The 26,848-nt window shown below is 51.8% G+C and overlaps 1 protein-coding gene across 4 annotated transcripts; it reads right to left on the bottom strand.

The window, feature by feature from the left end:
* Positions 1-536: 536 nt before the first annotated feature.
* On the bottom strand, positions 537-19,606 carry CLTB (clathrin light chain B). Of its 4 annotated transcripts, none has more exons than XM_057728580.1 (5): positions 19,156-19,606; positions 14,114-14,157; positions 6,640-6,757; positions 6,278-6,389; positions 537-990 (listed from the first exon to the last, which is right to left on the bottom strand). In XM_057728580.1, the coding sequence occupies exons 1-5, from the start codon at positions 19,340-19,342 to the stop codon at positions 819-821; spliced, it is 633 nt and encodes a 210-aa protein (XP_057584563.1). In that variant the 5' UTR covers positions 19,343-19,606; the 3' UTR covers positions 537-818. The 4 variants fall into 4 exon arrangements, with proteins under 4 accessions (XP_057584563.1, XP_057584554.1, XP_057584569.1 ...); XM_057728571.1 differs by having other exon boundaries at positions 14,114-14,160; positions 19,156-19,604; XM_057728586.1 differs by lacking the exon at positions 19,156-19,606 and adding an exon at positions 14,818-14,896 and having other exon boundaries at positions 14,114-14,160.
* Between the last annotated feature and the right edge of the window lie 7,242 nt (positions 19,607-26,848).

The raw sequence follows: 26,848 nt of genomic DNA, 5'->3' as shown, positions 1-26,848 counted from the left end.
TAAACACTGTTGAGGTCATGATGGCTTGAACACAGCCTGTTTGCAGCGTCTCTTGAAGGGGAAGAAGGTGTAGTCACTGACTGTTTCTCCCAAATCCACAGCTGAAAGAGGGAGAGGGTCCTGACCTATCCCAGGGAAGGGCTCCAGCAGAGGCTACCTTCACCAGCCCCCTGACCCATGTATAGAGGGAGCCCCCTCTGGGAACCTCTGGTCTCGCCTCTTTCCTCCAAGCTACTTCCCCTCTGGGTGTTGGTGGCTATATGATAGACCAACAGAATCCCTATCTCACAGGTTTGTTCAAGGATCAAAAAGGACTGAGGTTGCAAAAGCATTCTGGGAGAGGTTGTCTTTTCCTCCTGGGGCTGGAGGCAAGACATAGATTGGGACCCGCACTTCCAGCTGGGAGCTCCTGGGTTACCAGGGGAACAGCCCTACCTTCTCTCAAGTCCATGAAGCTGGGAAAGTTCTAAGCACAAACAGCCCTGACACCAGTTGTGGCTTCCAGAGAAATGAGAATGATAATAAATAAGTGTAAAAAGAGTTAACAACACACCCTTTAAGCCAAGAGAAAAAAAAAATACATCAGGAGGGACAGTCACAATTTTGTGGACTGAGAGGAGGTGTGAGGGGCTGGGCTGTAGGGCCGTGAGGGAATGACTGGTGAGGGGGTGAGGGTTCCCCTTCCTGGCCCCAGAAGATGGGGAGGAACGGAATAGGCTGTGTAGCAGCTGCTGGAGGTATCTCCCCGCTGGCCAAAGCAGCTGCTCCTCCTCTACCCGGCCCGGCCCCTGCTTGGTGGCCATGCTGGTGGCAGGCTCCTAGCGGGACAGCGGCGTCTGCTTCAGGGACATGAGCACCGAGCGCAGGCGGGACACGTCTTTGCACTGCTTGCTGCTCTTGGGGTTGAAGTCACACAGCTGGGCCACCTTCTCCCACTCTGTGCCTGGGGTCTCCTCCTTGGATTCCTTCACAAAAGCCTCCTCAGATGCCCTGCAGGTGGAGATAGGACAGAGGTTTCATAGCTGTCTGCCTTTCCCCTGGATCAGTGATGCTCTCCAAGTCTGCTTTGCCCAGCCTACTCTGGGGTACTTTGTCCAGACTGGGATGCTTTGTCCTCCCCAGCCCCGTGCCCTCTAACCTCAGGCCCACAGGAACAGCTTTTCCATCAGAGGAATCCTGCCTCAGGGCCTTTGCACTTGTGGTCATCTCTTCCCCCAGACCTGCTCACTGCTTGTTGCTTCTTGTCATTCAGGTCTGAGTGCAGACCTTACCTCCTCAGAAAGGTCTTCCCTTGCCACCATAGCCCAAGTTGTCTCCTGCCCCTGCCCCAGCACTCTCTGTTCATCACCTTTCCATCAAGAGTTCCCAAACTGGGGCTCCTGACACCTATAGGCCCTTGGAAGAACTAATGCAGTATCTCAGCTATTTTCAACATTTCCCAAAACTGGGCAGGACACTGACTAACCACCTAACTGAAGTCTCTGATTCAGCATTGCCTCAGGGTTCTGTGGACCCTCTAAGTGTTCTTCAGAAAAGGGTTGTGGTCAAAAACATATAGAAGAATCAGTTAAAGAGGATCTTCAAAACAAGACTTTCAAAGCCTTTCATGTGCTAACGTGCATCGCGAATGTGAGTACGTGATGGAGACAGAATCTACCACATCCCAAGCATATTTGACTACAGAACTCTTTTTAGCCCAGAATGACTGTTATCCCTAACAGCCTGGGCAATGCTCCACTGGAGTCTTTGCTTTTGATTAGAATTAAATTAGGATGGAAACTGGTGGTTTCTTCATCAGAAGTTCTGGCTGACAGTTATAGAGGCCACTGATAAAGGAACAATGGGGAACCAAAGTATAGTAGATGTAGTTTAGTGGACAAAACCTAAACGTTGGAGTCATTAAGAGAAAGGCAATAAGGGATCCTGAGGCGGGGAGGGCTGAGTCTGTGTCCTGTTTGGCCAGCAAGTCTCCCTAAAGCCCCTTTCTCCTTGGAAGCCCCCACCCTGCATCTCAAGCAGGATCAGTTCTGCCACATGCCAGGCACTGGCTGAAGGCAGGGAGCTCTCTAGGTGATCACCACAGGGATCGAGGATCAGGTGACCTGGCCCCTCCCTAGGGATCCTGCTTCCCTGCTGTGCGCTCACTTCCTAACCTGGAAAGTGAGAATCAACGCCTCCACCTTGCTGATCTGTCTCACTGGCCTGAGAATCAAACAACGTAGCAGGTGTGTTCGGGCTTGGGAAAATGTCAGGTGCTGTGTGGAGTTGGCTGACCAGCGGGGCTGAGGGGAGTGATCCTGGGAGCTCTCCCTTCTGGGTCAAGAGGCTCTCCTCTAACCTTGCTGCTCAAAGTGGGGTTCACGGTCCAGCAGCGCTGGCATCACCGTGGAGCTTGTTGCAAATGCAGAATCATGGCCTCACCTCAGTCCTTCTGAATCAGAATCTCCATTTTGACAAGAGCCCCTGGTGATTCACAGGCACATGGAAGTCTGAGAAGCGCTGGTCTAGACTCTTCCTCTCTTCAGGACTCCCTTGGGTGCTCCTTGGGCCATGTCTTCAGGCGCGACAGAAGCACTGACCCCCCTGTGGTATATCCCCCAGCACCGATGCCCCTCTGCCATCCCCACTCCTGCCTGAAACCTCCCATGGCTCCCCACTGCCTGCAGGATCAAGCCTGAGCTTTTAAACATCACACGACAGGTTTTTTGCAACTGGCTCCAAACGGACCATCTCCCCCCCATCCCACCGCCCCGTCCCCCCCATCCCAGCGCCCCCGCCACTGCAGGCCGCTGGATACTTCCCATCTCCGTGCCTTTGCCCCAGCAGCTTTTCCCACCTGGGACGCCCCCTCCCCCTCCCCACCAGCACACTCCTTCTCACACTTTAAGGGGCAGCTGACGGTCCGCATCTCTGAAGCCTGGCCCAGCCACCCCGGCAGAGGGTGGCTCCCAGAGCCCAGCTTGTCCTTCCGTGCAGTTCTTATCGCAACACATCTCTGGCCATGAGCAACTTGGGGGACAGATCATGTGTGTCTTATTCCTGTCCAACCAGAGACTGGTATTGGGGAAGTGCCTAAGTACTGGACAGATGGGAGAGTGGACGGAAGGGAGGAGCGGAAGGCTGTTCCTCCGGTGTGTCCCGTGTCATGTGAGAGAAGGGTTAGCCCAGACAGCGTCAGAGGCCTGCCACGGGCGCACCCAGAGCGAGGAACAGCACATACTTGGCACATACGCACGTGGCAGTCCTCACACATTCATCACTGCGTTTTTTTTCTTCGGCTCCACAGTCTCCAGCACACCGTCCCTACCAGCCAGTGGGGTGGCATGAGAGAAAATCTCTGCCCTCTCCGGTCTGGGTCAGGCAAGGACCAACCAGACCCCAAATCAGGAACACATGAGAGGGGCCCGTGGTGGTCTGGGCAGGGGCTCATGGCCAAATTCAGGCTGAAACTCTAAGGAAGAGCAGCACACTTGGGGGCGGGGGGCGGGATGGCTGTGCACCCTTTTTACCTCCAGCACCAGCACTCAGCGTCTGTTTTGTTCAACAGAAGGCTCACACCCCCACCCCACTCCCAACCCCTCTGGCTCCCACCCCAAAAAGGCATCTCAGAGGAAGGGAGTTGGGCTGCTTTGCCCTTTGCCTCTCTCACCTGGGGATGGCCAGACATTCTTTTCTTTTCTCTGCCTGGATTTAGCAAAGCTGTCTCAAAGACGCTCAATAAGCATTTGCTGGAGGGATGGAGGTGAAGGTTGGTGCCCGTCCCTGCCCCTCGGGCTCTCCTCCTGCTCTGATCATTGTCCCAGGCCCAGCCACACTCATGTATACCCCACAAGCGGGAGACTCAAGAAACTGCGCCAGCCACACACAGGGGCCCGTGCACAGGAGCAAAGGAGACACGTACACGTAGCCGATGATATCAGCATCTGGCTGCTGGTAGAATGCTTTGTCAGCGATCCTTGAGGGAAGGGGGTTAGGTGGGGGAAGACGGGATGGCAGGACGGACAGACAGGCAGAGGGTTAAAGAGAAAGAGAGACAGCATTAGTACCGCCAGCTGGAGACGTGTTAGGAAGCCCAGGTCTGGAAGGCTCGGCGATTCTCCACAGTCCAGAGAGGAACGCAGAGATCCTCCACCCACCCGAGTAGGTGCCCTTTTCTAAAACTCAGCCCTGATTGTATTACTCCTCCTGTTTAAAACCTGCGGTGGCCCCCACTGCCCACATCTGCCGGACGCTCGCATCCCAGGCCCTGCACACGGGAGCCCTCATCCCGGCCCTCTCTCGCCCAGTCCCTGGTGCCCAAGCACAACGTCCTTTCCTTCATATCATGCTGTTCCTTGGTCTAGAATACCCTCCCCCACCCCCTGCCCTCTTTCTCCTGGTGAATGCCTAGTCACCCTCCAAAGCCCAGGTCCCCAGACACAGAGGTCCCTCCCCCACCCTCATCCCTGGCTTCCACAGCCTTCCTGCAGAGAGCCCCACTACTGAGTTCAGCCGTACGCATTTGTTTCCCTCCTCTGCTCTGAGGACACAGGCTGGGTCCTTCTCACCTCTGCCTCCCCAGTGCCCAGCCCAGAGCCTGGCATGCAGCAGCTTCCAGCTGGTAGCTTCCCAGAGCTTTTTCCTTCCTGGCAAGTCTGGTACCTTGAAGGGCACAGCCTCAGAGGCAGGAGCTGCTGGCAGTCTCTAATCTGAGACCACTTCTGCAAGGTATTCTCTGGTGGGCCTCTGTGATCTTTCCTGCCCGACATCCGTCCCCCTTCTTCCAGGAAGGACACCTTGATTGTCCTTTGAAGCATCAGCCCCCGCTCAGTCCCTGTGGTTTGGGTGGGACTGGACCCCAATGTACAACCCAAGGAATGCAACCATCACCCAAGCTGCGTCCATCGGAGAGTCCCTCCCCCGGGACAGTCACTGGGCCTGGGGTGCGCATGTGACCCCCACCAGACCCATGGAGGTCAGGTCAGGACTCCCGCTGGAGCAACTGAAAGCAAGAGGTTTATTTTCACTGAAGTTTCCAAGAAAACAGAGCAGAAGCCTGGAGCTGCTGGTGGCCACCTTGGCCCCCACTCCAGGAGTGTGTGCCCAAGACTGAAGGCCATGCAGAGGAAAGCAGAGCCGAGGGACAGTAAAAGTGGGCCCTGAAGGACTTTGTTTCAGCCCCTGAGTCCACTGGGCCTGCAGCCATACCCGTGGCCTTTCCAGTCATACAGGCCACTAATGTCCCTTCACTCTTTAGCCACCCCCGGGTCAAAGTGTGGCCATTTCTGTAAGCAGTGAAACCCTGCCCACGCTTGGTTCCTCCCGCCCAGCCAGGCCTGTGTTCTCTGCGATGATAACCGTGGCCACAGGCGCCCAGGCCGAGCTGTGGGCCGCTGGGTCCTGGGACCCCGTCTGCTGCCTGACACACTCGCCTTTCTCTGTCGTGCTGAGGAGGTCAGAGCTTCATGGCGAACCAGCTCTGCAGAGCTCAGGGCGCTGAGCTCCACAGGCCGCTGAGGAAACAGCTCTGTGGGTTCGGCTTCTCCTTCCTCCGTGTTCTTGCCACCAAATCACCATCCTCAAGACAGTCCCCCACACCACAGCTCCTCTCATGTCCCCACAGCTCCTCTCATGTCCCCACAGCTCCTCTCATGTCCCCACAGCTCCTCTCATGTCCCCACAGGTCCTCTCATGTCCCCACAGGTCCTCTCATGTCCCCTCAGCCCCCTCATGTCCCCTCAGCCCCCTCATGTCCCCTCAGCCCCCTCATGTCCCCACAGCCCCCTCATGTCCCCACAGCTCCTCTCATGTCCCCACAGCTCCTCTCATGTCCCCACAGCTCCTCTCATGTCCCCACAGGTCCTCTCATGTCCCCACAGCTCCTCTCATGTCCCCTCAGCCCCCTCATGTCCCCTCAGCCCCCTCATGTCCCCTCAGCCCCCTCATGTCCCCACAGCCCCCTCATGTCCCCTCAGCCCCCTCATGTCCCCACAGCCCCCTCATGTCCCCACAGCTCCTCTCATGTCCCCACAGCTCCTCTCATGTCCCCACAGCCCCCTCATGTCCCCACAGCTCCTCTCATGTCCCCACAGCTCCTCTCATGTCCCCACAGCTCCTCTCATGTCCCCACAGTCCCCTCATGTCCCCACAGCCCCCTCATGTCCCCACAGCTCCTCTCATGTCCCCACAGCTCCTCTCATGTCCCCACAGGTCCTCTCATGTCCCCACAGCTCCTCTCATGTCCCCACAGCCCCCTCATGTCCCCACAGCCCCCTCACGCCCTCAGAGCTCCTCTCACCGGTTGTTGATCTTGTTCTTCTCAACTTGTTCACTCTGGCGCTGGTTCCACTCCTCCAGGTCCTTCTTGGCCTTCTCCCGCCACTCCTGTTCCATCACTTTGGAGGCAGCATCTGTGACCCCCAACAGGGGAATGAGCAGCAGCTCTCCAGGAGGGATGTGAGGCACAGCTGCCCGGGCTGCTTCTCCCCCCACCCTGGCAGGCAGCCCCAGGCCCATCCTCAGCCAATCCCACGTTAAGGCTGGGCAGGGCCCCGTGTACCCTAAGGCTTCCCCACCCTAGCAGGTCTCAAACAGCCAACCCAGCGGGGCGCCCGAGGCCAGGGGGACCAGCCCAGCCCCCAGCCTCAGCCCCGCCCTCACCCAGCTCCTGCAGCCGTTTCCGCTGTTCCTCTCTCCATTTGCGGATGCTCTCAGGTTCCTGCGTCAGCCTGTCGGCCTGAGCAACTGCGGCGTAGCCATCGGCTGGACCGTTAGCTTCCTAGGACACAAACACACGGCAGTGTACCCAGCCTGTCCACCTGCCCCTCTGTCTCTGATGCCTGAGTACTAGGACCCCCCCTCACATTTCAAACTACCTCACACCCACCGTCACCTGGGACTGTACCCTGCCTTTGCACCTGCTGTGGCCTCTGCCAGTAATTCCTCCCCTCGTGTGACCCTGGGCAAGTTATTCAACCTCTCTGTGCCTCACCTTCCTCATCATAAAAAGGGCTACAAAATAGCACCCATCCCATAGGGTTAATATGAGAATGAAATGAGTTAAGAAAGTGTAAAGACCCACCTTCAAATGCTTCCTGGGACACAGAGTCCCCTGGGTTTCTATCATTCAAGTCCTGCTCTATTAGTTTTATTTACCCAATATCACAGCCCCAAATGGCCTCCCTTTATATTACTGTCCATTGTCTGTCTCCTCCATCAGGATGTCACCTTTGTGGCAGCAGGGACCTTGCCTGTCCTGTTCACTGCTGTGTCCCCAGCACCCAGCACAGTGCCTGGCATATAGTGGGTACTCAATAACGATTTGCTGAGTGGGCAAGCAGCCGTGAGACAGGCAGGGTGGCCACGGCTAAGGCTGTACAGTGATGAAAAAGTCAGCTTCTGCAGCTGCACCATCTGGGTTCACATCCCATCGCTACTGCCTACTACACACGTGTGTAGCCGGGGCAAGCTGCTCAACCTTGCCTGACCTCAGTTTTCTCATCTGAAATGGGAATAATAACAAAACTGCCTCTAAGAACTGTTCTGAGGATGTGATGCAACAATATTTATAGGACATTTACAAGAACACCTGGCATGGAGTGATGGTCACTAAATGGTAACTAGAATCACCATCGCCACTATTATTATTAATTCATGTTATTATTATTCATGGGCTTCCTAGGTGGCGCAGTGGTTAAGAATCCGCTTGCCAATGCAGAGGACATGGGTTCGATCCCTGCTCCAGGAAGATCCCACGTGCCGCAGAGCAACTAAGCCCGTGCGCCAAAAAATAAAATAATAAAATAAATATTATTATTCATTCCTATTTCATAGGGGAGCAAACTAAGGCCAGGAAGATGGCACAGCGTAGTGGCAGAAGCAGGGCCAGAGTCCAGGCCTCAGCCTCCCCAGCCAGGGCTCTGCCCAATCCTCCAGGCTGCCTGCCAGGGTGGGGACTCAAAGCGTTGCAGGCTGAGAGTTCAGCCCAGCGAGGATAGGGCTCGCCTCTGGTCTCGCAAAGCTGGAGACTTTACGCCCAGCCCCATCTCCTGGCGCTCAGTGCACCCTGTGCGTTCCTGTCTGCACACATCCCACACGCCCATGCTGCCCCGCCTCTGTCTCCTCCATGCTTTCGGCCTGCCATTGCCTCCCCTCCTTTCTCCAGCTGATGAAATCTTATTCCATCCCACGAGTTTCCAGCTCAGAAGTCTCCAGCTCTGGGATATTTCTCAACCCCCAAGCGGACTTCACCCCCCTCCCTCTCTGTGCTCCTTGTCACAGCCTTCACCTTCTACTGTGTGTGTCTCCCCGCGAGCTCCCGGTGGGCAGGGCAGGACCTTGTTTACAGCCCCTGAACCCCTGTCCCATCCCTTCATTGCTCCCCGTGCTCCTCCTTCAAGCACTCATCAAAACTGTCACGGATCCCAGTGTTGTTTAATGTCTCCCCCCCACCCAACAGCATCTGTCCAGTGGTGCCCACTGTCGGCACACAGCAGGTGCTCAGTAAGCAGTGGTCGCCTGCATGAAGATCCCCCACCCCCCCGCCCCTGCCGCCGGCGGCCAGCAGGTGCCCCATTCAGAGGAAGTGCTGGGTAAGCGTCTGCCCAAGGGGCTGTGGGCAGCAGGGTGAAGGAGCACACAGATGAAATATCAGAGCTGCAACTCCAGCTGTCTGGGGGAGAGGGAAGGGCAGGCCCAGGGTGGGGCGGTGCAGCCGGGCTCCTCGGATCAGGCCCACCCTTGGGTGGGGCAGTTGGGACGCTGCCCTTATTCCTCCTTCCTGCCCAGCATTACACAAGTCAATTGAGAGAGTCTCTCAAGATATCTCGAGGGGCCTTTCCAGGGCCCTAATCTGGACCACACGGGTTGATCACTGATGTTGGGTGAGCCCCACCCTCACCAGTTCTGGGAAGCACCCTGTCCTGAGGCCAGGCTACCAGGACCTCTGCCCAATCCTACAGAAGGTCCCATCTGCAGACAACTGCAGTTACTTTTGTGTCTATGTGTTTATCCAGGTGCTACATTTTATATCTTCTTGGCACGCATGATAGCTTAAAAGACTGGTTGGCCCCCCAAAAAAATAAAAAAATAAAAAATAAAAATAAAAAATAAAGAGAAAAAAAATAAAAAAAATAAAAGACTGGTTGGTTTCCATGTTTACTATCTATCCCCCACCCCACCCCCAACCCAGTAAGTGAATTCCATGAGGACAGAGACTGCCTGTTTCCATATAGGATCTAGAACACAGAGGGCCTGGCTGTAGGAGGATTTCAAGAACATTTCTTGAATGAATTAACAGATGTCCAGGCTTGGGGACAGGGACGAACAAGACAGCCCATCATCTGGGAGCTTGGCAGAGGGAGTCCCTCACAAATGAGGACCATGGCTAGGGTACACGCATAACATGGGTCATGAAAAGAGGGGGGACAAGGGAGGGCGTGACCTTCCTAGCCTGGGAGGCAGAGTAGGCTGGGAAGAGATAGGGAAAGGGCACTTCAGACCAAGAGCTGGCATCACAAGGACCACGTGAGGCTGGTGCCTTTGGAAAAATCTGAGTACGGAGATGCTACCAGGTGTGGAGGGGATGGGGTGGGAGAGGTGGGCTGGGGGGGGGGGTGGTGCTCTGTGCAGAATTCATCCCACGGCATACTTCAGGACCTACCAGCTCCATCAAGACTGCCCTAGAATTAAGACTCACGGGTTATAGCTTTAAAACTTGCGGTTAAACGGTTCTCTTTGGTCTTTACAACTCTTCATGATGGGTTTTATGATCTTTGTTTTACAGGTAGAAGAAGTCTAGTCCCAAAGTCCCAAGGTCATTCAGCCAGGAACTGGCAGAGCCAGAAATCAAACTGAATTCCTGGGTGTAAACATAGTGGCCACATGTAGCCAATAAGGACCAAAGTCACTTCTGTGTCACGTGATTTTTGTCTCCCTGATAAGCCTACCATCCCAAGATTAGAGACTGTGCCCCCTCCTCCCACTGCCCCACGGCCCATTCCGCATCTCTCTCTCTCTCACACCCACACACGTACCCTCCTTGGCTCACTTAGTGGCTAGGTCAGGGATTTAGAAGAAGCTTCCAGGGCTGCAGAGCGCTTTTCTCAACAGACCTGTGGGGGCAGCAGGGCAGGGCCTCTAATCCCCGTTTTGCAAAGGAGAAATCCCAGCTCAGAGAAGTGACTGGTCCACGGTCATCTGGCTGGGAAAAGCCAGGAATGAAGCCCGGGTTGTCTGACTCCATCCAAACTCCTCTGCAGCCCGCCACAGCGCCCCAGTGTGTAGGAGCAGCTTGAGAATCCGCTCAGACCCCTGGTGCTTCTCTGGGAAGGGGGGGAGCCCTGGAGCAGCTGCACTGCACATCCAGGGGCACCACTCAGGGTGGTCCAAGCATGTTGTGCCCAGAGGTGGCCATGCGCTAAGCCCTGGGTGCAAAGCCTGGCCAAGCTGGGCCTGTCTCCTCTACCAGCGCTGGCACTGGCAGGCTCTGGCTGGGAGCTTTGCCTGCCCCCCCCTTCCCCGCCCCCATCTCTCCCACCTGCAGGCACACTGGCCCTGCACCTGTGGTCTCTTCAGGCTCCCCTAGCACACCCTTCTCTGCAGTAGGCGCCAGGCTCCCGGCAAGCCCCAGACTGAGTGTCTTACCCTCTGTGCCTTTGCGCATGCTGTGGTCCCCCCAGCCAGGACCACCCACATCCCCCTGGGCAGCCTGGAACCCACTTCCAGCATCCGTCCCTGTTGTGCTCTCTGACCTCAGTGCAGCATCTGGCGCCTGAGCCTGGTTCAGGTGCCAGCTCTTCCTGACTGTGTGTAGCCAGAACAGGCTATTAAACCTCTCTGCGCGTCCTCCTCCTCATCTGTAAAATGGGGATAATGACAGAACCTACGTCGTAGGGGTGTTGGGAGGATGAAATGAGTTAATCCATGTAAAGCTTTTGGGGGGTACCTAACACGTAGTAAGAACTCAGATTCCTGGCTCTTGATACCAGCCCCACACCGGGGCCCTGGCCATCCTGCACGACTTCCAGGTCTCGGTCCTCTATCAGAAGTGAGCTCTCTGAGGACAAACACGTGTTGGACCTACCTCTACATCTATCATCCTGAGCACAGTGCGTGGCACTCAGAATGTGAGTTGACTCAATGAAGGAATGAGGGGCTGCCTGCAAAGCCATGTGGAGGGCTCGGGGACAGCCTGGGACACAGCATGGGAGGGACTGGGCTTTAAGTCCCCTCCTGCCACTCATTGGATGTATGACCTTCGAGAAGTCCCTTCCCTGAGCTCCTTGGGTTTCATCACCTGTTAATCGCAGTGACAACATCCCACTCGGGGTGCAAAGTGGGACCCAAATGCAACTGCCCTGTGACCCCTGTATCCTGTAGTGGACGTGTATGTGCGCGGGCAGCAGAGCTGCAGGGCTCACCATTGTCCCTGGCAGGCCCCAAGCAGGCCGGCCCATGCTGCACCATCGCCACACCCAGGAAGAACACGGTGGTGCCGCCGGCAGACAAGGACCTGAGAAGCCGTTTGCTGGCTCCCCTTTGCCGGCTGCTCTAGACTTATTTTCCTGCCCAGCCCCTGCCAGCGAACAGTGAGGCCCGGGGTCGGGGAGGGGGGTCGTGCGGTGTACAGCAGGGCTCCTCTTTAATCGCTTGACTGTGCCAGTGAGGAAATCAGGTCAGCTGCCGGGGGACTAGCAGCCCACTAGGGCTCACCAGGGGCTGCAGCGATGCTCTGAGCCCCTCCCAAGCTCTAGGGGGAGGAGTCAAGGATGATGGCACCAAAAGGCAGGAGGCTATAGTCAGGGCGAGGCTTGTCTCAGCCCAGCTCCCGGGCACCCCTCTCCCGAGGGACCCCCCCGCTGGACACTGAACACTGAACACCACCACGAGGGCTTCCAGGGAGCATGCTGGCCAAGCATGTGCTGTGATGGCAGGGACAGCCAGGAGGATGAGGCAAACCCGATCTTTGGGATTGGTCAAAATCCCAGCTGAGCTGTTGATTCCTCTAAGTAGCTCAACAGGGATGATGGGAGTGGGTGGGGGGAAGGGAGAGAGCTTGTGTAGGAGGAGGGAGTCCTGCAGGGGCCTTCTCTCCCTACCCCTGGCAGCATCAGAAAGAACTAGAATAGGTGTGGGCAGGCTTATCCTTAGGCTTTGTTAGGGATCTGGTTCATCGCTGGAAGCCCTAGTGGCCTATAGGTTTCCAGAAAAGATTAAGAAAGGTAGCAGGAAAGTTCTGCCCAGGACCCTTGAAAGCCTGGGGCGCACAAGCCAGACCCTGCTCTATGTTCCGTCCTAAGAAAAGTCTGCAGGGGCTTCTCACCCGCAAGCTGGCTGCTGTGGTCTGCCTGGTCCAGCAATAAGGGGGTGGTACAAAGGGCACCAGATCAGGGGCAGGAGATTTAGATGAACCTGCACTTGGCCACTAAGCTTCTGAGTGACTCGTCTCATCTGTGATCCATCCCCTGCCTGTAAGGATGCTAGCGTGGCACAGATGTGAAATGATTTATAAATAAACATACCTGGGGTTATTCTTGGTAGCAGTGAGAATACGAGTTCCCACCAAGATTGGGGAGGAGGCCCAAGCTTTCTCAGATCCACTAAATGCAAAGCAAGGCCCGGGGCAGGGAGGGAGAAGGCCTCAAGATCCTAATGTACAAAAAGGGAAAACTCTCCTGCTCATCGTGTTCCAGGTGCTTCTGTGGTCCCAAGTGTATCTGCAGCTCCAGGGCCACTTTAGGACACAGACCTTTTGGGTCAAGCCAAGTCCTTTCGAGTGTGCCCAGGACAGGGGCAGCCTGAATCTCGGCGCTCTGCCAAACTGTACAGGCATCCATCCTGCTTATTCGTTGGTCTCAGGCCCAAGGAGATACGAAGCTCTTAAAGTCCTAGAGACTGACTTTTCTAGCTTGCCGGTAGTTGAGTAATTTTCCAGAAGTGGGACTTGGCCCGCTGCCCTGTGTAAGGTACCAGCCCATCCCTCTTACATAAGAAAGTATTGTTTGTTCTCCCTGAGGATTTCGGAGGCCAGCTCCTCAACGAGGCAGAGCTCAGGAGATCGTGCAGCTGCAGCCCCAGCAGTCAAGGGTCTCGGACCCAGTCCCGTGGGAATTAAAGTTCATCCAGCAAATGCTTTGCCCCACCCAGGTATCTGCAGGTTGGGGGTTGCATCTGCAGGGTCCTGGGGGTGCGATTTGTGGTCCAAGTTCTTTAAGTACTTTTAAAATGATCTGTATATGTATGAAGGGAGGGGGGTTAGGTGAATGTGGAGAGAAGCAGTCTTTAACTAGAAATATCTTTGCTAGCCATTTTTTGGGGGGTGAGTCCATATGCACGTGTGTGTGAGATAGGATCACTACAAAGAATTTTAAAACAATCCAGCGACAGTGAAAGCCCTTCCCTCATCCCCCCTCCTCCCACAACCTCGGGGCTAACCACTGCTAACAGTTGGTACACATCCTTTCAGATCTTTCATGCAAACATAATTCTAAAATAAAAAACAGGACCATACTGTGCATATTATTCTGCAAGCTGCTTTTCCATTTACTATATCATGGGCATCTTTTCATGTCAATACAGAAAGCTCTGACTGCTCTTTTCAACCACAGCATGGTTTTCCAATGGACTTACTCAGGTTCTCAATACTGGGCGCTTAGGTTGTTTCCAGTTTGTCTGCTTTATAAATAATCCTGCAAAGAACCTGGGTGTCCTTGCCAGCTATTTCCTTAGGGAAAATTCTGAGAAGTGGAATCTCTGGGTCCAAGGCCCACCCAGTTAAAATGCTCAGACATGGTGGAGATGACCACTGGGTTCAGCCTCCCTCAAGGGCATACACGTGTGCAGGGCCCTGTGTTTCCTTTAGTTCATGCCACTGCGAGCCACTTTCTCTCTCCCTCTGGAAGCTGGACATCACCATGGGCAACCTGAGGCCACAGCCCATCGATCCCTCTCTCTAGTGGTCCTTATTCTTCATCCCCTTCTCCTACATGACCCAAAAAACGTGTCAAAATCTTTCTCAATGTTCCCATCCCAATGAACAGAAATTGAAACCCTAATCCTACCCATGATGGGGGCCAAAAGTTACTGAGACCCAGGCTGTTGGTCCCTCCCCCTGCTAAGACAGAATCTTGCTTACCTGAAACACATCTCCATTGACCGTGGTCCCCATGTCCTCAGAACCTGCTAGAAAGAGAACAAGGAGACAGCATCACTTACTGCCCCAGGCAACCTCCGTATATGTCCGTGTGTGTATTAATCCCCACACATGCAGACATGATGGAAACATAAATAACCTGGGCTCAGTCCTTGACTGTACACAAAGCTTTCTCACAGCCTTGTGCTGAAGTTGCTATCAACCCATTTTACAGATTTTCAAACTGAGGCTCAGAGAGGCTACGTGATTGCCCAAGGTCACCCAGCCAGTAATAGCTCCTCACCTACCTGAAATTAACTTCCCCTCAGCCACTACTGGGAATGGCCCGACTGCCCGTGGAGCCTGTGGAGCCCGTGGAGCCTGTACCTGGTGAGCAGGCGCAGGAGGCTCAGGGCGGGTCTGCGAGGGCTCACGAAGAGGGGTCCTGCGCGTCTCTGCCTGTCCCTGCGGTGCCTTGAGCAACGGCTCCACCTGGGAGAGCAGGAATCACAGCCCCCACCAGGCAGCACCTGGCCTATTTTTCCTCCTCCTGCCCCTCCCAGAAGGATTTCATTCTGCCGTCACCTTAACAATGACTCCTCCAGGTCCCTTTCCCTGACATCTGATTAGTCATACATTCCTGCGGCTTCTGCTGCAACAGGGACCCGCAAGGCTGCCCTCCACCCTCTGCCCCCTGCCTGGCCCACCTGCACAACGACGTGGTCTGCCTGCCCCGCTAGTGGCGAGCACCTGGAGGGGCACACCTGTGTCCATCATCCTCACGGCTGTCTTCCCCAGAGCCGTGCACGGTACCTGCGGCTTAGGAAGCGTTCAGAAACTATTTGTGCCATTTACTGAATTAGTAAATGAATCAGTGCATTAAAGAAAGAAGGAATAGGCGGCTTTTGTCCACTCACCAGCCTCCTTGCCTCCATCTTCACCCTCTCCCAAACCTCCTTCCAACCGCCAGGGTTGACGTTTTGAAGAGCGCACACTTACCTATGTCACTCCTCTAATGAAAACTATAATGAACACAAACCAAAAGGAAATCCACTTCCCGTGGACCAGGGTGGCCAAAGGGTCTGCTCCTTCCTTGGGGACTCGACAGATGCCGTCCCCTCTCCCTGGAAAGCTCTCCTGCCCATTTCCACATGGGCTGCTCCCTCACGCCCTTTGGCCTCTGCTCAAACACTGCCTTATTAGAGGCCATCCTCCAACACCCCTGCCTCCTCCCCTGGGCAGTATTTTCTCCATAGCACCTGCCACAGCCTGACATGTTTATTTTTGTATGTGCTTATTATCTGCCTTCCCCACTTGAATGCCCTCCAGGAGGGCAGGGACTTTGTTTTGTCCGCTATTGGGATCCAGCACCTAGAACAGTGCCTGGCACATAATAGGGACCCAATAAAGGTTTGTTGAATGAGTTACACTGAAGCTCCAACCAGGGCTCATGGGGATCTTTACAATCTGGCCCTGCCCATTCTTCCTGCCTCACTTTCCACCCGTGCCTCCCACAAACCCTATTCTGGTTTCCTCCTTCCCCAAACACACTACGTCACATCCCACACCTTTCTTCCTACTTCCCTCACTAAAGAATGCTCTTTGGGATTCAGCCGTTCTCCAAGGCCCAGTTCACAAGTCACCTCCTCGGGGAAGCCCTCCACTGCTTCCCCTACGTCCTTGGGCACCGCTGGAAGGTCTCAACTCTGGGGTGTCCCAGAATGTTGTACCACACCCCCACTCTCTTATGCGACTGCTGTGACCTCCCAAGGGTCATGCCCTCCCTTATCAGGCTCAGTACCCCATTCAGCTCCTAAGGGGGAGCAGTAAGTGTTGGCTAAATGGACGCTGAATTGCTCTTTGGGGGCCCGCTGTCATCTGCAAGGCCTGAGGACTCTCAGAAACTGCAATGCCTCTTAGCCAAGAGCCACAGGAGGTCCACGAGATCACTGCAGATGGACAAGTACAGTTTACCAGCCAGACAGAGCTGTGAGCAACAGTGACAGTGTTTCCAGCTTGGGGACTGAAGAGAGGGACACTTGATCCCATGAAAATAATCCCCAGCTAATATAAAGTATAATCAACTTTATTTTCAGAGTCAAACAGTGATTGATTTTGACCAACCGTTCTTAGCCGTCCTCCCTACTTATTCAGATGGGGTTTCTCCTGCCTGGGTGGCCTGGTCCCTAAGTCAGTGGCAGCATCTTCTGCAAAGTGGCTTCTTCTCCTCGGGCATCTCCTCTTCCAGGGCCTTATGTTACCAGGGTCCAGTCACGATGATGCCGGCCTGTGCACCCAGCATTTCTGGAGGGGAAGCTGCACCCCCCCACCACCACGCCACCCTGACCAGTCCCAGTCGCAGGCCCCTCGCACACACGAGCTGCCAGGGGGCCACCCTGGCCTTCAGAAAGTCTCCATGCCCGTCTCTCCGTCCCATAAGCGTTCCCCTGGAAATGAGGCTTCAGCCTCTTTGGGAATCCACACACACCCACACACAGAATTACAAGTCTCTGTCCCCGCAGTGCTTTCTGACTAGCCCATGATACGTTGACACGCATGTGTCCGCAGTCCGAAGCCGGCAGAATAGGAGTGTGGCAGATAGGAGTCCCAGGGTGACCCGCGGGTGTTGCGTCTCTCAGATCCCTGACCCCTTTTGGAACAGGGGCAGACAGTGTCCAGAACATTCCTGGGAGCTTACTGAGGCCTATCAGGGGAAATGGGCTTGCCAGGAAATGACTAGGCAAATCAGGGGCAGATCCAGGCAGGGCCCTTAGAAATCTAGGTGTGAAAATGTAAACCTCCTGGGCCCTACCCAAGGCTGATGAATGGAAACAAAGTATCCATTGCTCAGACTGGCGGTAGTTTCAGAAGAGAGACTCAAAGTGGCTCAGGCTCAGGCCTATGCTAAACAGTTTCCCCTGGGGTACCTGGGGCCCAACGTCAGGGCACTCAGCACAGGGGCGTCATTTAAGAGGCGAGACTCAAGTGATGAGGGGTTCTGGCTGCGGGAGCTTCCGCCCCGCTCCCAGCAGCCCTAGGCACGTTTTCCGCACTTCATTTGGGCTTCTGGCACTCATCCCTGGTCTCGGGGGATTACATGCTCATCACCATCTAGGCCTAGGAAGGTCAGATCAATTCCATCCTATCTGGCCACCTACTGAGCCGCCATCCCATAGCACATCCTCCATCCCCGTGCCCTACTCAACTGGGCAGCTAAGCATTTGCAGCTTTGGTGGTTGTGAGTCTGGGAGACCCTCAGAGGGCCATATCTCTGCTTCTCTCCCTGCCACCTCAGGTCTGGCGCCCATCTGCACCATCCCTGCCGGAGAGGGACCCTCCCATCCAGGCTGTAAACCCCTTGGAGCCCCATTTTCCTGGGAGACAGCACAGCCTGCTCAACCCCCAGCCACCTCTGCAGCCCTCGGCCTGACTTCTTCCTGCTTAGGTGGTTCTGACGTTGGCTCTCCAGCAGGGCCTCTCCCAGACCAACCCGACTGGGGAAGCTGGTGGTCTCAAAGGGGGAAATGTGGACAAACGAATACCGGTACGTGAACGTGGGCCCACATTTCAGGGATTCCCTAGGATGCGTGAGGGTCCGTGCTGAAGTGCTGGGAGCTGCTGCTTCTTCAGAAGACTTCCACTGCTGGCTTGGTTGGGTAGCAAAACACCCCCCTCCCTGCCTCTACATTTCATCACCTCCCAGGGTGACTGCCACAGCATCTGAAAGAGCACAGAGCCCACATCTGAGAGGCCTCGGATCAAGTCCCAGATCTGTCACACAGGGCTGTGTGACTTTGGGCAAGATTCTCAGGGTCTCGGCCTCCAGTTTCTTATATGTGACAAAGGCTTGTCATGCTTCTTATACCAAGAGGATACAGAGATGCTTCAAGCTCCTCAAGCCACAGGATCTGTCTTATTCATATCTGTATCCCCACTGGGCCTGGCACACAGCAGGTGCTCAGTAACTGCTGAACGACTGTAAGGATCCTCACTTGTAAACATTTTTTAAAAATATAATAAGCTACCACTTATTCCAGCAAGCCCAATAACGCCTACCGAAATGACACCCTTAACAGGACGCAAGCACTGTTTAGGAGGCACCCACGAAAGTGATATCTACTTTTCCACTAGATACTTTAAGAAATTGTTCTTTCAGGCAGAACCAGAGCAGGAACACTGTGGTTAAACACGCCATAGCAAGGACCAGGCCCCAAACCCTGAGTGTGAAGCTAACCACCGGAGCCCTGGACCCCCTTGGGAAAACCATGAAGCTACACACCCCAGGAGGACAGGACCTCATCTGACTGAAGCCCTCTGTGCTCCTGCCCCCATGCTGGTGTCTTAACTCAGAGCCTGGCATACGGAAGACAGTGTGGTCAGGTGGAAAGGGTTAGAGTCCGCGAGAAATGGTTTAGAGTCCTCACTCTGCCACATACTAGCTGTTTCAGTACTGTACCTTTTGAGCCTCAGTGTTGCCGTCTCTGAAACGGGCTTAATAATGCACGAGAAATGATTAAATGTAAGTAAAGTGCCTATACCAGTGATGGCAGGATGGCAGGTGTTCCTCAGGAAAGGTGTGCGAGTTCTTGGAGCACCCAGTGTCCCCTGCTTCCCCAGCTGTAGGCGGGAGCTAAGTCTGAGGGGCAGGGAGATCTGGGGCTAGGCCCACACCTGCAGGGCTCAGCTTAGGGAGCCAGCCTACTGGGGAGCGCAAGGCTGGGCTGTGTTGGATTCCAGAGCCAGGCAGAAGTGGACTTGGCTTGGGGAGGAAATGTCATGACGAATTTCTATCCTAGGAGCCACCAGATCCACAGCCCCAGGTGGGGCCTGAGATGGGGACCTCCACAAGACTCCCCCCCCCCCCCCCGCCCCCACCCCGCAATTTCCTCCAGGTCCCGGTCAGGTACACACAAGCCCCAGGCCAGCTCCCGGCTGGCCATAGCAGGCCCTCTTCACCCCACCGCAGGGCCCCAAGGCCCGGGACCCCGGGGGCGAGCCCAGGCCCCCCCCCCCACCCCGGCCCCCAGGCCACCGCGCTGACTCACCCCCGCTCGCGGGTCCCGGCGGCGCCAGGGCCGCCTGACTGCCGGCAGGTGCCCCGAAGCCCTCGTCATTCTCTATGCCCGCGATCTCACTCTCCTGCTGCGCCAGGAAGGCGGCCGCCGGGTCCTCCTCGGCCGCCTCGGGGGCGCCGCTCTCCGACGACGAGAAGAAGCCAAAGTCATCAGCCATTTTCCGCGCGTCTCCGCCGAGGCGTCCGCCCGGCGCTCGGCTCTGCCCGGCGCGCGCCCCGCCCTGCGCCCGGCGGCCGCGACGCTGTCACCCGAGCCGCCCGGGGGAGCCGGCCTCGGCGGGGACGGGTCGGCGCGGCGGCCCCGCACTTCCTCTCCGCCCCCGGGCCCGGCTCGCCTGTCCCTGCGGCGGCGGCGGCGGCGGCGGGCGGGAGGAGCCGCGGTGGGAATGCGGTGATGTCACCGGCCTCGGGAGGCGGCCCGCGGGACGGCCGGAGGTGGCCTCGCAGCGGCCACAGGAGGGCGGCAGCAGGACGGCGGCGCGGCCCCGCGGCCCGGCCCGCTGCGCGCCTGTCCAGGACGCCGGGTCTCGGGGCGCGGCGCGCTGGAGAAGGGGAGCCGAGCGTGCGCAGGGCCACCCCAGCGGGCAGCGCCGAGGGGCTGGTCGCTGCGCCACCCGGCTCCTGATTCCTTCCGCGAAAGTTTCCGCTCCTGAGCTGGGCGGAGATTATGAAGACCATCATCGCGAGCCTTGGAGAGGTGACACGGCTTTATGGCATCTTTCCTGCAAGTCCAGGGCCTTTCCCGCAAGGCCGTGTTGCTTCCCTGCATTTCTGATGCCTTTCCCTTCCTTTGGAGAGGCTTCAGCTCAGACCGCCAGAGTCTGCGTGTCCTGACTAGGTCCCTACTTGGAGGCTGAGTCCCTTAAATGTCCCTTAAGTACGAACCAGCTGGGGAAAGGCAGATCTAATTTATCCAGGCAGCCTGCCACTCAGTCACCCTGAGTAAACAGTCTCCGAAATATGGTAAAATCCAGCCTTGGCCATGGGGAGATTACAATCTAGGAGGCCAACAGAGGGGAAATGGGCAGACAGCGCCGCATGAAAGGCGCTCGGACATTTAAACGGAGGGTACTGGGGAGCCCACAGAACCACCATACGATCTGGGCTTTGGGATTTTCTCTTTCTGATTTGAAACTTGAAGGTCAGCTATGAACTGGAAGAGAGAAATGGAAGATTCACCCCAAACTGTGGGTTCCCTTAGGAGGTGGGGAGCAGAAGCAAGGTTAGACTGGAGGGCGATTTCAGTTTTACACAGTTATACTCTGATGTAGTTTTCACTCTGATGATGAGAATATACTCATTTATCAGTAGCATGGAAAAGAAAGAAACTTAAGGTCCTGCACAAACTGGTCCAAGCACAGCACTCCACCATCATCCATCTCATGCCTCCTTCTTATACCCCCAGCTGCAGGCTCATGTGCTGAAAAGACCTCGAAACTTTCCTAGTTTAACAAACCAGCCATAAATATTGACTCCAGGTTTTGTAGAGACAGAAGGGCTAGTGAACATACTCTGCGCCTGCTGTGATTTCCCGTGGATGTTTTTATTTGTTTCCCGGAGACTTCAGTGCCACTGCAGGAGCTCTTCCTAATGATTTCCTCCTTCCTTCCTGCTCCTTCCTAATTTAGCCATCAGCCGAATTTAGCTCCATGCTTAATTTATACAAGTTACTGGTCCAGATCATTCTGCATCCATGATTGCTCTTGTACATGACTCTTATTCTCTTTTTTTAATGTATTTATTTATTATTTATTTATTGGCTGTGTTGGGTCTTTGTTGCTGCGCATGGGCTTTCTCTAGTTGCAGCAAGCAGGGGTTACTCTCTTTGCTGCGGAGCACAGGCTCTAGGCTCACAGGCTTCAGTAGTTGCGGCATGTGGGCTCAGTTGTTGTGGCTCGTGGGCTCTAGAGCGCAGGCTCAGTAGTGGTAGCACATGGGCTTAGTTGCTCCTCGGCATGTGGGGATCTTCCTGGACCAGGGATCGAACCCGTGTCCCCTGCACTGGCAGGCAGATTCTTAAGCACTGTGCCACCAGAGAAGTCCCTCAAAATCAAGGTATTAATACTGATATAATACCATTATCACATTGACATAACTTGCTCAGATTTCACCAAATGTCCCAACAATACAAGAAAAGAAAATCCCAGATTCTGTATGTATGTATTGCATTCAGTTACCCTTGATCTCCTTCAGTCTAGAACAGTTCTTCTCTTTATTTCTCTTTCACGACATTGATGTCTTGAAGATTACAATTCAGTTATTTCATCCTGAAATTTCATTTCTTTGTTTCCTCCTAATTAGAGTCAGGTTAAAATTTTTGGCAGGAATAATACAAATGTGATGCTGAGTTCCTCTCAGTGCATCATGTCAGGAAGCACATGGTGTCAACTTCTCCAGTTACTGGTGATGTTTATTGATGTATTTTTTATTTTTTCAGCTGCGAGGCATGTGGGATCTCAGTTCCCCAACCATTGATCAAACCCATGTCCCCTGCATTGGAAGCGTGGAGTCTCAACCACTGGACGCCAGGGAAGTCCACTGGTGATTTAATATCATTGGTCACTTGGTTAAGGTGGTGTCTGTCAGATTTCTCCACTGTAAAATTACTACTTTTCCCTTTATAAGTAATAAATATCTTGTGGAGGGATACATTAATACTTGTAAATTTTATGTCACTCTCTAAAATTACACCCATTCATTCATTACAGCATCTGTTGACATTTGCATGATTCAGGCATTATAACGATAGCTGCCAAATGGTAAATTTCTAGCTCCATCATTTCTTACACATTTATTAGCTGGCTTTCTACTATTAGGGAATGTGTTTGTTGGTTTGTTTGTTTGTTACGTCTACAAGATTCACAGACTCATTTGATTCAAGTGTGTTGTAGCATTTTGCTATCATTATTTATTTTAGTGCTCAAATTACCCAAGATTGTGTCAGTGGGAGCCCCTTCAAGCTGGCTCCTGTGTTTCTGATATGTCTGCATCATCCTTTGAGTGCATTCTCACCTTCTGGTACAACAAAATGTTCCGGGCTTAAGAATAAGCCATTTCTCCATCATCAAAACGTCTACAAATAATAAATGCTAGGGAGGGTGTGGAGAAAAGGGAACCCTCCTACACTGTTGGTGGGAATGTGAACTGGTGCAGCCACTATGGAAAACAGTATGGAGGTTCCGTAAAAAAGCTAAAAATAGAACTACCATATGACCCAGCAATCCTACTCCTGTGCATATATCCAGAAAAGACAAAAATTCTTACTTCAAAAAGATACATGCACGCCCCCCACCCCCATGTTCATAACAGCACTATTTACAAGAGCCAAGACACAGAAACAACCCAAGTGCCCATCAACAGATGACTGGTTTAAGAAGATATATATGTGTATATACCACAGCAACATAGAGGGGCCTAGACGATATCATACTAAGTGAAGTCAGTCAGACAGAGAAAGACAATTATTAGATGATATCACATATATGTGGAATCCAACAAACAATACAACTGAATCTATACACAAAACAGAAGCAGACACACTAAGACACAGAAAACAGACTTATGGATACCAAAGGGGAGAGAGGGAAGGGGAAGGATAAATGGGGGGAAGAATAAAATAGGAGTATGGAATAAAAGATACAAACTATTATACTATACATAAAATAGATAAGCAACAAAGATTTACTGTATAACACTGGGAACCATATTCAGTGTCTTGTAATCACCCATAATGGAAAATAATCTGAAAGTATATATATATATAACTGAATCACTTTGCTGTACAGCTGAAACTAACACAATATTGTAAATCAACTATACTTCAATTTTGAAAAAAGAAAGAAATGGTGATGATTAATGTCATACACGGGTGAGCTAAAGCTATGGTGGCAATTATTTTGCAATATATGAATGTATCAAGTTGTACACCTTAAACTCACTCAATGCTGTATGTCATTCATACCTCAATAAAGCTGACAGGGGAAAGAATAAACCATTTCTACAAGAACTTCTGGTACCTTTTATAAAAAAATATTTATTTATTTATTAGCTGCATTGGGTCTTTGTTGCTGCGCATGGGCTTTCTCTAGTTTCGCTGAGCAGGGGCTGCTCTTCCTCGCGTTGCGCGGGCTGCTCATTGTGGTGGATTTTCTTGTTGCAGAGCATGGGCTCTAGGCATGCGGGCTTCAGTAGTTGTGGCACGTCGGCTCAATAGTTGTGGTTTGTGGGCTCTAGAGCGCAGGATTAGTAGTTGTGGCGCACAGGCTTAGTTGCTCCGTGGCATGTGGGATATTCCTTGATCAGGGCTTGAATCCGTGTCCCCTACATTGGCAGGTGGATTCTTAACCACTGGCCACCAGGGAAATTATCTGGTACCCTTGAGAGGAAAATGAAGAAACCGAGATCCGTGTGCCAGGTGTGATCCCTCCTGTGGCTGCAGCTTCTCCTCCTCCTCCTCTTCCTTAGTCCTCATCTTCATCTTTTTCTTTACATAACCACAAAATTATTATAACATCAAAAAAAATTTCTCCTCCACATTCCGCAGTGTCATCTATTATCTAGTCAGTATTCAGATTTCCCCAATTGTGTCATAAATATCTTTCTATTGTAGGTTTGCTCCCTTGGGATCCAGACAAGGTCAAACATTTCATTTGGTTGATATAACTCCTAAGTTCCTTTAAAAATGTTTTTATTATGGACAATTTCAATCATAATAACAAAATCAATATAATAATATATAATATAATAATAAAATTATAATTACAATAATAAAACAAACCCCAATGTGCCCATCAGCCAGCTTCAATAATTATCAGTCTTTGGCCAAACTTGTTTCATCTACATCCCCACCACTGCCCTGTGCTTTAATTTCTTTAAAGCAAATCCCACATGCTATATCAATTCATCTATAAATACTTCTCTAAAATAGGATTTCTTACTTCCCTTAATATAATCATAATATAATTATCAGAGATAAAAATTAAGAATATTAATATCAGCAAATATTCAGTAAGTATTCAAATTTTCATAATTGTCATTTTTTTGCAGTTGGTTTGTTAGAATCAGGATCTAAACAATGTCTTAGTGTTACATTTACTTATGTCTCTTAAGTCCTTTTGAAAAATCAGCTTTATAAGGTAAAATTTATAATCAGTAAAGTGCGTCCATGTTAAGTGTACAATTCCAATAAATGTGTACAACTGTGTAACTATCAGCACACTCAAGAAATGAAATATATCCATTACCCTAAAAAGTTTTCTTATGCTCCTTCTCAGTCAACTCCCCTTACTGCCTGCAACCCCCAGCCCCAAGCAACCACTGCCTTCTGTTACTACAGATTACTTTTTTTTAAATAAAATTGGTTGATTGATTGATTGATTGATTGCCTCTGTTGGGTGTTCATTGCTGTGCGCGGGCGTTCTCTAGTTGTAGAGAGCAGGGGCTACTCTTCATAGCACTGCGCAATGCGAGGGCTTCTCTGTGCGGTGGCTTCTCTTGTTGCAGAGCACAGGCTCTAGGCACGCAGGCTTCAGTAGTTGCGGCACATGGGCTCAGTAGTTGTGGTGCACAGGCTTAGTTGCTCCATGACATGTGGGATCTTCCCGGACCAGGGATTGAACCCATGTCCCCTGCCTAGGTAGGCAGATTCTTAACCACTGCCACCAGGGATGTCCCTAGAGACCGTAAGTTTTTAACTTTTATGAAGTCCAATTTATCAATTTTTTTTCTTTTATGGTTCATGCTTTTTGTGACCTATTTTAAAAATCTTTGCCCTACATCAAGGTGGCAGTTTTTCTTCTGTTTTCTTCTACAAGTTGTATAGCTTTATCTTTTATGCTTAGATCTGTGATCCATTCCAAGATAATTTTTATGTAAGGTGTGAGATAAGGATTGAGGTTAATTTTTTTCCATATATTGTCCAGCTGTTCCAGCTTCATTTGTTGTAAAGGCTATATAATTTCCCCCACCAAAGTACTTTGCTTGTTTGTTGAACATAACCGTAACATATACATGGGGGTCTACTTCTTGATTCTCTATTTTGTTCCGTTAATCTATGTGTCTATCCTTATGCTAATACTATACGTCTTGCTTACTATACTATAAGTTTTGTAGTCAGATAGTGTATGTCTTCCACCTGTGTTTTTCTTTTTCAAAATTGTTTTGTTCTTCTTGATCCTTTGCATGTCTGTATAAATTTTAGAATAAGCTTATAAATTTCTGCCCAAAAAAACTGTTGTGATTTTGACTGGTAAGGAACAAAATCTATAGATCAACTTCTGGGAAATGGACACTTTGACAATATTGAGTCTTCAGATAAATGAACATAGTACATCACTCCATTAATCTCTTCTTCAATTTCTTTCAGCAGTGTTTTGTAGTTTTCAAAGTGTATTTCTTGGTCGTCTAAGTGCTTCATGGTTTTCAGTGCTATTACAATAGGACATAAAGGACATATTTCAAAATTTCACTTTCTGATAATTTATTGCTAGTATATAGAAATTAAATATATTCAGGTTTATTCACATACTATTAACATATAACACTATAGAGTTTAAGGTGTAGAACATAGTGATTTGATATATGAATGCATTGCAAAATGATTACCACACTAAGTTTAGTTAATATCCATTGCCTCATGTAGTTACAATTTTTTTCCTTGTGTTGTTAGATTTTTAAAATATATTGACCCTGTATCTTATGGTTTTGCTAGGCTCGTTTATTCTGATAGCTTTAAAACATAGATTTCTTAAGATTTTCTATGTACATGATTTTCTAGGTTTTTTGGAAAACAATTTACCCCAAAACTTAATTGGATAGGACAACAAACATTTTATTACCTTTCACATTTTCTTTGGTTCAAGAATTTAGAAAGTGCTCAAGTGGAGAGTTTTGACTCAGAGTGAGATGGGAAACGTTCACTCCTCCACTATTCTCTGAAAAAGACTGTAAAACATTCATATTTCCTTCCTTAAATGAATGAAAGAAATCACCAGTAAAACTACCTGTACCTGGAGTTTTCTTTAAGAAAGGGTTTTAATTATGCTTGAGTCAATTTCAAAATTTGTGCCTTTCAAGGAATTTGTTATCTCAACTAGATGGTTAAATTTATTGGAACAAAGTTGTTCATAATATTTTCTCATTCCTTAAGTGTTAATACTGTCTTATTTAGGTATCCTCTTTAATTGGCTGTGTTGCGTCGTTGTTGCTGCACATGGGCTTTCTTTAGTTGCAGCGAGCGGGGGCTACTCTTCTATGTGGTGCGAAGGCTTCTCATTGTGGTGGTTTCTCTTGTTGCAGAGCACAGGCTCTGGGTGAGCAGGCTTCAGTAGTTGTGGCACATGGGCTTAATAGTTGTGGCTTGTGGGCTCTAGAGCACAAGCTCAGTAGTTGCAGCCCAGGGACTTTGTTGCTCCGCATCATGTGGGATCTTCCTGGACCAGGGATGGAACCTGTGTCCCCTGCACTGGCAGGTGGATGCTTAACCACTGCACCACCAGGGAAGCCCCTCTTTAATTCTTTTTTTTTTTTAATAAATTTATTTATTTAATTTATTTATTGGCTGCATTGGGTCTTCATTGCTGCACACGGGCTTTCTCTAGTCGCTGCAAGCGGGGGCTACTCTTCATTGTGGTGCGTGGGCTTCTCATTTTAGTGGCTTCTCTTGT

The sequence above is a fragment of the Hippopotamus amphibius genome, chromosome 1 (assembly GCF_030028045.1).
Source record: "Hippopotamus amphibius kiboko isolate mHipAmp2 chromosome 1, mHipAmp2.hap2, whole genome shotgun sequence".
NCBI classification, from domain to species: Eukaryota; Metazoa; Chordata; class Mammalia; order Artiodactyla; family Hippopotamidae; genus Hippopotamus; species Hippopotamus amphibius.
Note: the sequence above shows the minus strand (reverse complement) of the source record. Positions and strands in the feature narration are given on the sequence as shown.

What these genes read in the sequence shown, in the direction of transcription:
- CLTB (XM_057728571.1), bottom strand. Translation starts at nt 19,342, where the DNA reads ATGGCTGATGACTTTGGCTTCTTCTCGTCGTCGGAGAGCGGCGCCCCC. An exon ending in GAAACGGCTGCAGGAGCTGG is followed by an intron (nt 6,390 to 6,639) that starts GTGAGGGCGGGG and finishes TGGGGGTCACAG; the next exon opens with ATGCTGCCTCCAAAGTGATG. An exon ending in AAGAACAAGATCAACAACCG is followed by an intron (nt 991 to 6,277) that starts GTGAGAGGAGCT and finishes CTCCACCTGCAG; the next exon opens with GGCATCTGAGGAGGCTTTTG.